The sequence below is a fragment of the Harpia harpyja genome, chromosome 18 (genome assembly GCF_026419915.1).
Source record: "Harpia harpyja isolate bHarHar1 chromosome 18, bHarHar1 primary haplotype, whole genome shotgun sequence".
Taxonomy (NCBI): Eukaryota; Metazoa; Chordata; class Aves; order Accipitriformes; family Accipitridae; genus Harpia; species Harpia harpyja.
The window spans coordinates 25897027-25911103 of record NC_068957.1 but is presented as its reverse complement, the minus strand read 5'-3'; the positions used below and the strand labels follow the sequence as shown (position 1 = coordinate 25911103).

At 54.5% G+C, this 14077-nt stretch overlaps 1 protein-coding gene across 1 annotated transcript in view; it reads left to right on the top strand.

Moving 5' to 3' along the window:
• Window positions 1-2643: 2643 nt before the first annotated feature.
• STARD8 (StAR related lipid transfer domain containing 8) overlaps window positions 2644-14077 on the top strand; it is a 79539-nt gene continuing 68105 nt past the window's right edge. Inside the window, 2 exon segments of the mRNA XM_052813345.1 lie at window positions 2644-2953; window positions 3296-3840. Of these exon segments, the coding sequence (XP_052669305.1) occupies window positions 2893-2953; window positions 3296-3840 (606 nt within the window). The 5' untranslated portion in view covers window positions 2644-2892.

Below are 14077 nucleotides of genomic sequence, written 5' to 3'. Positions count from 1 at the left end.
TTGCTCTTGGAAGCAAAGTTGTTGCACCTGAAAGAACTGGTCTGAGACCATCCTGGTTTGTCAGCAGTTTGCACGTTGTCCATTGCTGATGCTTATTGAGCAGATGGGTTGTTGCTTCCTCCTCCTTCCGATAGTCTGCGTGAACTTTCCTGTCATTGGTGCAAGGGGGAGGACGCTTAGCAAAAAGGAGAGAGTACTTAAACGCAAGTGCAGACTGACTAGTAATGAGGGACTTAAAAATACTAAGATTTGCCGGTGGCTACAGTGATGTGTTTTCTGTGGGTTTTGGGTTTATTTTCTGGAAAGTTTGTGTATCATTAATGTTTGTCAAAATTAACTTTTTTTGCAACGTTACTATAGACAAAATTACTTCACTCTTTAATGTAATCTTTAAGAATTGTAAGTAATTTAAAGTCAGAAAATCCCATTTGTTTATCAGACTCTTCTGAGTACACCTCTTCAGTCGATCAGATAATCTGAAATGTTGCCCTCCCTCACCCATGTTCCTTTTCCAGCCCTCCGGCTGGGAGGGAGCAACCTTTGCTTTCTCACGCCCAAAGGTCCCGGCGTAAGAGGGACCTGCCCTCTTCCCGCGCTGCGGGGATACAGGTGCACTGTGCGCCTTCCTCCTCACACGCAAACTGCAGCAGAGGGGGAAACTGAGGCAGCCCAAGCCCCTCGCCCCTGGACCACCCTGCTTGGCCAGGGAAGGCTGAGCCCACCTGCAGGGTGCTGTGCAGCCGGGCTGCCCCGGGAAGGAGGAGGAGACCCCAGCTCTGCTGCAGGGAAGGGGGGATCTTCCACCAGCAAAAGGCACTTGATGCAGCCGGGCTGAGCAGGGCTGCAACATCCCACCTCCCTCAGCTCGGCAGCCGCAACCGGGTGGTAGTGCCCAGGCAGCGCAGGGTGGCAAGTGAAGTCCCTTAGCAGCAGCTCTGGGGTACCTTCTGCACCCCCAGAAGCTGGAGGCTGCAGTTTTACCGACACATTGTTTAGGATTTTGTTTCGTTCTTTTGTTGTGCGTTTTTTCCCTTCCAACTAATGCATCCAAATGTTCTGAAATGCAAATTCACGGTGCAGAAATGAAGGGTGGTGGGTTTTGTTTTGTTTTCCTCTCCAGAGAGACAAGCCCTTGCTCTCAGACAGGGCCAGCTCACAACCTGGGGAAAGTTGAAAGGCTGCACTCTGAACCCTCCCATGGGAAAGCAACAGGGCCGGGATCCCTGGGCTCTCCAGGCTGGCAGGAGCAGGCACGGCTGAAATCCTCTCTGAGACGCTGGTGCTGGGGGGTCTGTTCTTCCCGTGTGCCTGGGGACAGGTTCGCGGCAGTGGAGGGGAGCTGCAGCCCGCTTGCAGGCGGGCAGGAGCGTGGTTTTGTCCGTGGCAGCTTCTGGTGCAGACAGCTCTGAACCGCGGCAGGGATGCTCTCCAGCAGAGTGGGTCTGGCCGCTGGTCCTCCTGCACCCTGCGGGGAACCAGTGCTAGAAATGCAACTCTTCTGCTCAAAAGAAGGTGTTCCTGGATGCACCTCAGCAGTTAGTAATTACGCTTTGTTTGGATAAAGCTTCAATTTAGCATTTTTTTCCCCCAAAACTAATCTTTTAAGACTAATATTCTGTGTGCTGCATTGTACGTTAGGGCAAATGAATGGTGCAGGTAACAGTCAAAGGAAGGACTTTCCCAGTAAAATCAGGGAATAACTCATCCAGTGAACCTGTTGACTGCTGGCACAGTGAACCCGTGATTCCTGACCTTTGGCTTTCTTGACAGGTGACTGATGAAGTGGCTGCAGAGGCTGGAAGTCAAGTCGGAGGCTGCTAAATCTTCACGTCATTCGTACTCAGCCCAGAGGCAAGGCTGTGAGCCCGGAGTGTGCATGCAGAAGTTTTGGTCTTTGGGGTGCTCGCTTGCCCTGGGAGCGCGGCGGGGTGAGCCTTTCTGCAGGCAGCACGGGGAGCTGGCCGGGGCACGCTGCACTGAGCAAAGCAGGTATCTCGTCGGAACTAACACAGCTGAAGGTGCGGTGAGGCAGGGAGCTCGTACACATGGGGCTGCTGGTGTTGACGGACGTAAGAGTCACTGCGTTGCTCTGCTGTTGCCTCGTCCGGGGGGGCAAGGCCCGTGCTGTACGTGGGGACGGGTCCCTGTGAGACAGGAGTAAGGAAACCCTTGTTTCCAGGGTTTGGTCTAGATTTTATTCTCAATCCTAGTGAGAATAAAAAGCTATGAAAAATGTACTTGCCGATGTGGGAAGGATAGCTTCGTTATTTCCACCTTGGTTATTTTCCTTGAACCTTGCCACCCTCTGCCCACGTTTCAGAGTTCAAAGCCATTTGCTCTTACAGGAAAGCAAACGGGGATGGTTTTGTTCAGTGTGTTACAGCCTCCCTGTTCCTGGCACCTTGGCACATCAGGCTTCCTAAGCCTTCTTGTGTCTGATAAGCTGCTGTTTGTGCTGTAGACCAAAGCCAGGGAGCTGAATGTTAATAAGAGCCTTAGGGACAGTGAGGCAGATGTGGATGGGCAGCAGCCGGGCAGACTGCTGCCACCCTGATGCTCCGTTCTCGCTGCAGGTTTGGCGGCAGTGGGGGACAAGCTCTCCCAGCACTGCCACCGAGACGGAGCGATCGCCATCTGTCCCGGCTGAACCCCTGCATGTGCAGAAGGCATGGCCCCAGCTCCTCCCGAGAGGTCTGAGACAGCATCTCCTGCGCTGCACTGGCTTGAAACAAACCTTCAGACAGCACCTGGGTGAAACACGTCTCAAAGAGACCCTTGCAAACCCCATCTCTTCCCGCAGTGCTGCATTCATTGCTGGCAGTGTGAAGAGCATAACATGAAACACAAGCTCCCTCTAAAAGGGTAAAAGTAGCTCTCTATTTTAAGAGAGAAATGAAGAATACAAAACCAAAGTGGGGACAGGCTGAGCAGCGGTCCCAGTGCAATTGTGCAGGTAACCTCTTTTGCAAGGAGGTATGTTAGTGGACAACATACAGGGAACTGCTACAGAATGGACAGCTATTGCTAATTGCTGCTGTTCCAATGCGTACAAGGTATTTTAAAGCACCTGTTGACCTGACTGAAAGTTAGGCTAGCTGAGCTTTACGACTTGCTGCAACCTCAGAAGGAAGTGGTGCAGGGTCTGCACACTCCAGTGAGTAAAGCATGGACATACCCAGGGTAAGGACCATTACATCTCTTTCTAATCGAATGGAATGGAAAGGAAAATGAGGAAAGGCAAAATAAATGCCATCTTCTGGGTGGTTATTGCTAAGATATGTTTTTGCATTGCCAGTTTTCCCTGCATCGGGCGGTGGTTTCTGTCCATGGACAATGGAGGCAAGGAGCGTTGAATGCCGAGCAAAGCCACCTCCATCTCCAGGCCAGTGGGATGAGCTTCTGACCTGGCACTCTTCAGTTGGTGAGGAAGGTGTCTATGGCTTCTTCTGTCCAACAAGCAGCGAGCGCAGTCCTGAGGATGAGCCTGACTATGCTTCGATAGACGATGATTCCTTGTGCTCTCTGGGTGGATCTTTCCCCAGGAGAACCTGGGGGCACCATCCAAGGTTTATCAGCCTCGTGGAGAATCGTGCAGGGCACAGAGGGGATGCTCCAAGCAAGAGTAAATTTTTCGGCAGTGGTGAAGCATTGGCCTTTGATGAACTTTCTCAGACAAAGCATGGGTGTGTGCTCGAGCAGAGTGAAGCACATCCAGTGCAGCAGCTCAAGGTGCTCGGGGCAGACCTGGGGAGAGACCACGACATCCCAGACTGGGAGGAAGATGAGGATAATGCCTTCTCTCTGTCTCCTGGGGAAATGAAGACATGGCCCGACTGGCTGGTAAGTGTATCTGTCTTTCAGGCATATTCACAACCAGAATGGAGGCATTTCAGAGCGTGGTGACTGTGGGTGCCCCATTACCTGCACCCTTCAGGCACCTGGCTGGTCCTGAGGTTGGGGTGCTCCTGGCTGATGTCGAATGTCTTCGTCTTCTCTGTACCCTTAACTCCTGCTTCAGGCCAGTGAAGTGCAGTTTAAATCCAGTGCATGAAGCTGACTTTGTACCCTTTAACAGTCTCATGCCCTGCGGGGTTTCTACCCAAATAGGAACCAAATTCCCGCTCGCCCTGGGGCGGTGGTCGAGGGGAAGAGAGAGTACATCAAGGGACTGAGGGCAAAACGGGTCCCTGGGGGCCTGCAGGAAAGGCTGTTGGGACACCTAGCTCTGGCCTGGGGAATCTGCACCGGCTGGTTTCCTCCGCATTTGGGTCTGGTCGATCGTGGGCTTTGCTCAAGGCTTATGCTGCGGCTGTGGACCAGCAGGCTCCCTCACCTGTTGTATTTGTGCTCCTTGTGCATCATTTCTGTCTCTTGGGGTCTCAGTAAGATCTCTGTCCCCCCCTTTTAAGTCCTTCTGTTTACAAGAAACTCATACAAACATAATTACCCTCGAGGCCTCTGGCTCCCTGTTAAATTTGATTGCAAAGGGCTGATGGGCTCTGGAGCCCTTAGACCAGGGCAGCCATGCCTGCACACAGAACCACCGGCCGAGCCTTGTCCCTGCGGCTGTTCCCCAAGCACAAAGCAAGCAGCAGGCATCGGGGCTCCAGGCAGCTCCAGCCCAACTGCTCCTGGTCCTGCTGCACATCAGGCTGGGCCTTCTGGTTCGCTTTCCCATGCAAAACAACTCTCTTTTGTTTCTCTTGTAACTGAAGCTATATGAAGTCGCTGGAGTGGCTGCTGATGTTAGGACTGCTCTGCCGTTGCCCAGGCAGCGGCTGGAGTGCTGTGCGGTTTTTCTGCCCAGCCTCAGCCCTGTTTCACCTTTGCTCCTGCGCAGGTTCATGGTCGGGCAGGAGCACGTCTTCCTCTGATGTGGTTCTGGTAAGAGGGGTCTGCTCCTGCGCTGAGTCAAGTGGTTATAGCCATGGCCAGGCAGTTAGGATAGCTGCTGTAGCTGCTGCATGCCCTGCCTTGCCCCTCCCTTGTGTATGGACAGGAGTTATTTTTCCCTGGTTTTCCGAAGGAGACTGCATGTCTGCTGCTCTGCCCTGTGTTGGGTCTGCTGTATCGGGCACCGGGATCAGTGTGGCACTCAGTTGTTTTCACAGGTATGGTGGCCTTTGTATGAGCCACCCTTAGACTGACCAAACCATCTCCAGAAAAGCAATTCCCAAAACCAGGCTGAGCTTCTTTAGCACCTGGCACTTTTTCCTGCCATTGAAATAAGTGTATGTGTGTGTATGTACACATACATACATGCCCTGCTTCATTCTTTGCTTCAGCGAGACAGGTGCTGCAAAGGAAAATGTACAGGGTAATGAGATTTAAAATTAACAGATCCCTACCTAGAGCTGCTTCTCCACCTGCTGACAGGCGCCAGGCTGTGGTCCCTTGCACGGTCCCGTGGGTCCCTACAAGCTACTTAAGCCCACACAGGCTGAAGCTTAACATATACCAACTGCTGTTGCCTTCCTGATGGCATCTCCTGGCTCAAAGCTTGTACCTTGTGCTCGAAGCATCTGGGTTGTGCTCAGGAAGGTACTTGGGGTGTCACCAGTGCTCTGGCTGGATCATGCTTGTTCCTGGGAGCTCTGGTGCATCCAGATCGCACGGAACTGCCCGCCCTCTCCCTGCAAGCCCCAAACGCCTGGATCAAGCTAAGAAGCCAAGAGCATATGTCCTGTCTTCCCCCAAATGTGTTTTGGGGCTGGTCGTCATTCCCTGCTGTGTGCTGGCACCGCGCAGCGGTTGATGGCTGCGTTTGGGGTGGAGGGCGGGCTGGGTGCAGGATGGGCAGCCAGCGTCCCAGGCTGGGGTGTCCTCCTGCCTGCTCACGCCGAGGGCAGCCGGCACGCTGGAGGGAGCTGGGGGGACAGCGGGCTGCCGTTGGCGTGGCTGTGAAGGGCTGATAGGGATCCGGGATGCTCTTGGTCTGGTCCACCTGCAGCATGTCCAGCCCCGCGCAGGCAGGCGGCTCTTTCTTTGACGCTGCCTCTGGCTCTGAGGAGGGAGTGGGGAACGAGATGGCTGGGTCTGGCTGAACGAGTGTTTTCTTGTTATCCCGAGGCAGATGTTGAACTGCCTTCTTACAGGAGCCAGCAGGGCTCTGTGAGTGAGGGCTTACACCAGGGCTCCCCACTGGGAGCGGGACCGTCGCCTCCTGACAGTGTGTCTGGAGGAGCAGTCCGTACTCCCTCCCTGGCAGGACAGGGATGCTTGCTTGGCTTTTTTCCCATGCAACCCAGGAGATGGGAAATCCCTCCCTTGGACCATGCCCCGTGTTTGACTTCCCGGCAGGTGCTGCCTCTGCCGCTGCACTTTGCTCAGCGCGAAGGAAGGAGAGGAGCTGCTGCTGGGCTCCTCTGTGCTTCTCCTGCCATTGCAGATGCTGCCCGATGCAAGGCAGGAGTCTGTGATGAGCTCATCGCTTTCTAGAAGAAAAAGGCAGGGTGTAAATTTCAGAGCTCAGCAAGAACTGCTGGATTGCACTTGGATTGTGTTTTCTGGTTCTTTTCAAGTCTTATTCTGGCATTTTGTGTTGCTGTCTCAGAATCATAAACAGATGGTGCAATTATTTATGCCATGCACTTATTTAAAACCTGCCTCTCCCCATAATTTAGTCCTTTAGCAAAACAAATGTGGCTGAGAGCTGGGATGGGGTTGCTGCCTCTTTCTTTCTCAGGGCTTCTGAATTCTTCACAGCAGCAGTGACAGAATCCCGAGACAGCGCAGCCCTGCACTTGGCATGGGGACAGCCTGGTCTGGCATCCAGCCCACAGCCAGGATGTGTCCTGGGGAAATGGGCGCTGGGACAGGGACTGGGGTGAGTGCAGAGATGGGGCAGAGGCTGCTAGCTTCTCAGGCTCAACAGCCTCAAGGCATCTCTGTAATTTGGAAAGGAAAGGTGCTTTTGTTCTGACTTTGTGCTTTAAGGGACTTGTAACCTGACTGTGAAAGTTTGGGCTGGGATGTTTCCAAGCGGGTGGGTTTGAACGCAAGATGCAAGTCCATGTTGCTGTGGCCCCTGGAGCCCTCTCCCTGGCCGGCAGAAAGGCAGGCAGCTGTGCAGGCTGTGGGGCTCAGTGCTTTCTGCCCGGAGCAGCACAGCCAGTTCAGGCTCTGAGCACTCAGGACAGAGATCCTGCTTGTTTAGTCTTTGCTTCCTTCACTTTTCCTCTTCTACCTCTTGATCAGCTTTGGAGTGGGGCACCAGGGCACGTCGCTCCAGCTCAGCCCTTTGGCGTGGGGCCGAGGGCAGGACGCTCTTGCTGGGACGAGCCTGGCAGCCCCTGCGGCCGCAGGGGGCCGGGGGAAGAAAAGAATTTGCTGTCAAATAATCCTGCTTTTGTGTGTGTGAGGGTTTGTGTAAAGGGTTTTCTGAAGCTGCCTCTGAGTTTTCCTGGCGTCCCCAAAGAAGGTTAGCAGCAGCGCGCGTGGCTTCCATCCAGCCCTGGAAATACCCCTGGGGCTGCGGTGCCCGTGGGCATGGGACAGGCACTGGCTGTCCCTGAGCAAGAAGCATCTCTCCTTATTCATGTAGTCAATGGCCTAAAGAAAGGGCATCATTGTGGCAGCGACTTTTACTGAAACAGTGCCAAGAGAGGCTGTGCCTGATGCTGGTTTGTTTTAAATGTCTTCTGTGATGCTCCTGTATGGGAAGAGCACCGTGCCTTCAGCGTGCTGCCGCCTGCTCTGCGCTTGCTGGACCCAGCTGCTTCTGCCCTGGGCACCCTCTCAGCTTTGGTGTGTTCTGCTGTCGGGGTGCCCGCAAGATCGGCCCAGCTCTGGCCGGGTTTGACTGCAGCCACAGCAGCAAGCCTGGGCTCTTGAGGACAACCTGGGAGCATCTCCTGGCTGCCGGGCTTTGCACCGTGGTCCTCTGCACCTTAGCAAGGAGACTTGCTTGGCCAGGCAGTGGGTTGAGCACAGTCCTTGGCTCACGGTGGCAATCCTCCAGAGCCCCCAGAGTGCTGGAGTGTGACAGCAGAGCCCAGTAAGCCAAACAGGGCACAGGCTGGCTTGCAGAAATCTTTGGGTCCTGTCACCTTCGTACTCCCACCTGCTCTGGGGATGCATGCCCTGGTACTTGGAGCCATCAGGGAATTTGACTTCAGGCTCCCACGAGCAGAGCTGCTTTGTTCCTGGCACTGCTCTCTGCACGAGAAGCTGTGCTGGACAGGGTTTGCCTCTGAATTCGGGTGTGGAAGACTTAGTACGTGAATGGTCCAAGCCTGCGCAAGTGAGAAGAGGCTGTATGTGAATTTGTCATGCGGGGTTAAACTTGCAAAGACCTGCCCTTGCTTGCTGGGAGCAGAGCACTGCACCTGACAGAGATTCCTCTGTCTTGTTAATTAATCCCAAACCTCATCCAGAATTAGGGCTGTGATCTTCCCCAGACAACAGCTGTCGCTAGAACTATGTGCAAAAATATACAAGTAGGTCAAATGTAGTTTATTAAGTGGCATTTAATTGTGCAAGCCTGAAAAACAGATGTGTCTCTGTTGCCTGTGATTATTTTTTTTAGCTGCTGAGGGTGTTGGCTGTTGGAGGCAGGTAGCCGGGCACTGGCAGGAGCGTGTCCCTCGCACCCAGCCAGCTCTGGCTCTGTGTGCGTGTGCTGGTGCCCCTCGTGTGATGCCAGCCCTCCCTGTGCTGCTCTCGGACAGCCCTGCCACAGGGCAGGGTTTGGCTTTGGCAGGAGGGGGATTAATCTGCTTTTTCTGCCCTGTAGCTGCTGCTCCGGTGCAGGCAGGAGAGGCTGGCTGTGAAGGGGAAGGGGTCCCAGGCAGCCCCTTGCTAAACCGGCTGCGTTTCTGGGCCTGAGCTCGTGCGGAGAGCGCGGGTGCTCGGGACTGTCCCCCTCCATCCAGCCCCTGGGACGGAGTCAGGCTGTGCCCCAGGGTTTGGGCTGTCCTCTGGCTGTTAATAGCACAGCCCTTTGCTTTCCTATACATTTGCCACAGGAGCCTCCCTGCTCTTGCTAATAATAAGAGATGCTCGCAATTCCTTGTGCTGGTCTGGCGCCTGCCTTTGAGGGCAGAGGATTAATGTCCCAGCCAGGCTCTAGCAGCTCAGTAATATTCCCATGGGAAGGGAAAGCTGCCTGTGAGCTTCTGCTTATGCCACTCGTTTACACATAAAAATGCAGCCTGTATTATATTTTGTTTTCTCTCCAAGGTGCCTATATGAAAACTATGGCATAGCAGTGTGTTTCTGCTGGGGTTCTGTCTAGCATGGGAATCTTTGTAGACTCTTCCCAGACACTTTTAGATACTTGAATCTAAATAGAGTTAAAATTGGTTAGATATACAGGTCTCAAAGCCATTTTCCTTCTGTATCACTCAGATCTATTTGTAATTTGTGTAACTTGTCTATAGTATCTCAAAAATGTTACCATATCAGTCGTGCTCTTTTAAATGCATGTAAATAGCACGCTTCCCCCACGCTGAGCACAAGCCCGGGGCACTGCCAGATCCCAAACTTGAACCAGACAGCCTCAAATACAGACAGAGCGAGGGACGTGTGGCGAGGAATGACCTGAGCTCGTGTGCCGAGCCCGTGGATTTGGAAACAATAGCGTAAAAGCTGAGACCAAGTGTCCCCAATGTGTAGTAGCTACCGCGGGTGGATGAAGAAGGAGGAGCGGGAGGAAGGATGGAGCCAGGTGCCCAGATCCTCCGTGATGCCCCGGCTCAGTGTGTTCCTGGTGGTCATCCACCATGGCTGTGGCCCCCGGTTATTTCTGCTTCACCTGCTGGGGTCCGGGAGGTTGGTTTTCGCTGGTGGTGTCACTGCCCTCACCTGCAGCCTGGGCAGCGCAGAGGTGGGGGGTCCTGGTGAGCCCTGGGTGGCATGCGGCTGCTGGCCTCGGGGAGGGAGGGCACCCTGCTTCGGGGGAGAGCCAGGACACTCGTTAGCAAGGCTAACGTTTTTATGTTAATAGAATTTAATGGTGCAAACCTCCTGTTGTTGAAGTCTTCAAGCTTTCTGGCTGACAGCTGCGGGCTTATAGATCCGTAGAAGTCTCAGTGAATCGGGGCAGGAGCACACCCCAGCTTGTGCAGCAGAAATTCCACAAAAACATCATTGACTAATATTTTTGGTGATGGCATCTCTTGTTTAGTGAAATTGGGGAGTTTTGCAAGCCTGTGAGGACTAGTCATCTGAAAAGTTTATTTGGCTTTTGTGTGTATACTAAATAAGTCAGTATTTGTAAATACATGCACTGGTATTTACAAACCAGATCATTCTTTGCAGTGAAATGCACAGATTCAGCCTTTGCCAGGACCTTTGAGGGGACTGGGGAGGGCGGGGGGCTTCTTGCAGCCATGGATAAGGCAAGGGGCCCTTGGGTCTTCTGAGGGAGTCCAGCGTGCATCTGGGCTAAGGAAAAATGTAATTGGCGTTGGAGGGTGAAGCGTTAGCAGGATGCGAGTGCCACAGGTGCTGGCAGAGGGGGACATCCCACTCCTCTGTCTCGGCCTTTGGGAAGGGACTTGCCGAGGGGACGCCCGTGGGACCAGCTGGCTGCTCTATTGCCGTGGGATGGGGGATTTACGCCTTTGGCCCCAGAAGGGTTACAGGGGTGCTGCCCTGCTCACCGGAGTGTTTCCTTTTGCCGCAGGAGCTGGCACGTGGGGATTAAGTAATTGCCTAATTGTCCGTCAAGAGAAGGAGGCTTTCCCGCGGTGCTGGGTCTCCCGTGCAGCCCGCTGCAGCGCGTGGCATCCCGGCAGCCGAGCGACTGCCCGCATCCTCCCTCGCAGGCAGCGCCCGTCCCCAGCACCTCCCGCCCGCGCCCCGGGACCCCGCTTACGCCTCCCGGCAGGAGCCACGGCCGAGCACACTGCAGCCGCCTGCTGCTGATGCTGGCTCGCTTACGAGGAGGAAAACATCCCCGAAGGCGCCGACACGGTGCGCTCGGGCAGGAGTGGGGCCAGGCATGTGTCCCGGCCACCCGGCGAGCTGCTTGCCCTGCTCCAGCCCTCGCACAGGGTGCACGGGGCACGGGCAGCGGCTGCAGCACCAGGACCGGCTGGTTTGCCAGGTGAGTGGCGTGTGCCCCGCAGGCAAAGGCCGGGCATTTCCCCTTGTCCTGGTCACAGCACCAGCCCAGGTGGCACATTCGTAGCTTGTCTGTTGCTCCTCAAAGTAGAAGCAGCAACTGCACTGCTGGAAATAACTCTCCTTTATCGTTAAATGGGCTCTTTGTTTGCATGCGTGCGTGTGTCAAGGCTGATCACGTTGGATGGTGATCTTTCGTAATCGAGCCTGCATTGGCCAAAACTGTTCCCTTACTGATCGCCATCCCACGGCATCCCTCCTGGTGCTGTGTGATCTCTTCCAGCGCGGTGCTCTCTGCCAAGCGGGACTGACCCGTTCCCCAGGGCAGATGAGCTGGGGCCACCGCCAGTGGGATGTTTGGCAACGTCTGGTTGAGCAGCAAAGGCCAGGAGCCCCCTTATGAGTGACAAAATTAGGTACCTGATCCAAGAGACAACATTACTTCTTTTTGAATGGCTTCTTTTTCAGAATGAAAACCAGAGTTTAGACTCTCATCTGTTTAAAAAAAAAAAATATCCAGATCTTAACAGTTTTCTCATGTTCCTGAACGCACCGTTGGAGGCTGGAGCATGCATGTTGGCATTATTTTTAATGATGAACTTTTTAAGGGAAAGGCAGTGGTGGCAGGCGGGCAGGGAGCTCACCGCCTCGCTGGCGGTATGGGGCGGCCGTGGGACAGCGGGAAGCTGGGGAATGTCTTCTGCTGCTTTTCAATGCTCACGTATCTCAGCAGGCTTCTTGTGGTCCAGCTGTTGCGGTGCCCGGTGCCTCTTCAATAGCAGGGCACCAAGCCCAGCAGAGACCACTGGCCTCTCGGCTGGAGCCCAGCGCCGAGGTCCGTGCCGGGGGGTGGCATCGCAGCCCGAGCCCCAGCCGTGAAGTGCCATGTGCTGGCACGGGGCGGCTGGTCCAGCGCAGGAGGGGTTCAGCCCTGTCCTTGGAAAGGCATGGTCTCTGCAGCCTCCCTGGTGACACTTCCCGTGGGCAGCAGGTTTCGCGTCTTCTCCAGCCCTTCTTCTCGCCACCGTCGCGGTGTCAGTGTCGCAGCCCCTGCCCGGCGCTGCCAGCCCTGCCCCGTCAGCACCCGCCCAGCAATTCAGCGTTATTAAAAGAAAAGGGTTACTGTTCCCGCTATGCTAATAGGGCAAACGCCTGCTCTGCAGTAGCTGCTCCCTTCCTGACCTCGGGGAAATGCCTGCACACAGCAGCAAGTGGAAAATCACTGCATGCTAATGGCTCGCTGGGGCTGCTTGCTGGCCAGGCGCAGCTTGCCCCCTGCTCACGTCTCTTCAGACGCCCCATGTTTTCCAGCAAAAGCGGGGCCAGCCTTCGGGAGTGGTACCAGCAGCGATGGTGGCTTCTCTTGCCAGCAAGGACGTTGCCTGGCAGGCTGCCAGCCTTTAGCTGTTATTAATACTGTGCCTGGGTGCTGCTGAGCAACAGCCGTGACAGCAATAGCTCATCAATGGGACAGGAATAGCTCCTGGCCTCAGGCCTGTTCGGAGGCGACATGGGATCCTCTGGGTGATGATCTGTTGTGAGAAGAGGCTGTACCTGTCCTCCAAAATATCGGCCCTGTCCTATGACTTACGGAGAAAGCAAGATGTTTGTCGCAGTGCTGGGTCTGATTAGTGAGCCATCCCGGTGTCTGTCCCAGCTCTGGGCAACGTGGGCATCTGCTGGGTGGGAAACTCTTAGCAAGCCTGTACAGTGTGGAGTTTTCCTTAGAATTAGCCTTTTAAAATTAACTCGAGTTTAAAATGGGCTTTCACATAAGTCTGAAGGTCATAGTGATACATCTATATATATATAGAGAGAGAGAGAATTAACACAAATTGCTTTTGTTTTTCCTGTAGAAGTCTGTGGAGCAGGTACATTAGAAATGTTGGGAAGAGACAAATGCAGCAGTGGAGCCCGTGCCCTGGCATCACTTGGCAGAAACGCCTGCTTTGGTGTGTACAGGCTTCAGCCACTTCACAGGGGATCCAGTCCCCAAGACCTATTCTTACCGAGGATGGTATCCTGGTACGCTGAACAAGGATTCTAGATTTAAAATTACTTGAATGCTTTTGGGATGACTGGATAGGAAGGAAGAAGCGACACAAGTATGCAGAAGCCTCTGTGGTTTGTCTCCCAGGCCCTGGGAAGGAGACAGCTTTCTTCTATTTGCACTAACTTGGGGGTTTTTTTGCTTTTGGAGGAAATGGGAGAAGGACTTAACGCCGCCAGAGCAAGCAGTGAAGCGAGGTGCTTGCGGGGTCGTTTCTCTGGCAGAGCCTTTCTGGTGGGCTGGTATAGTTAGGGTTAAAGCTGCAGGGCTGCACCCGTTTCCACAAGGACTTTCCTGGTTTTGGTAGGACAGAGCCATCTCCATCGGTCTGTCGTGATTACCTTGCAGATGTCTGTTTGCCGCCTGATGTGCCGCCTGTGCTAGCTGGAACGGGCAGTTGCCCGTCCTCCCCCTGAAGCAGAGCGGACAGGCAAGCCCCTGGTGGGATGAGGAGCCAGGCAATGCCGCTGTCCCTGCAGGGACGGTCCCTCCTGTGAGAGCTGCCTTCAGCCCCAGCCCGAGCTGCCCAGAGTGACGATGGCCAGGAAGGCCTTTTGCAGGATCTCATGGTGGCGATGCTGTTCAGCAGCTCTGCCATGGTGGTGGGTCCCCTGGCAGCTTCCATGCTATGGCAGCGGTACCCAGTGAGCTGGATGGGGATGTCTGGAAATGGGCGCTTGTCCCAGCTGCCTTCGTCCATTGCAGGGAATTATTTGTAAGTCCTCAGAATAAAAACTATGGCCCTTGAGGCAGCGGCGAGTGAGTAATGGAGGGTGGCTGACTCTCAGGTAGCAGCTTCTGGCTTTAACTCCTACGTGCCCCCTCGTATGGGTAAAACATTTGCTAGGAAAGGTGACCCTGGGCAAGTGTCCCATAGAGGTGAGACTGTCTTCCCAGCCCCAGGCATTTAAAGGAGGAGAAAAGAGGCTGCCACACAAAGCTTATGCTGTGCCTCGGTGC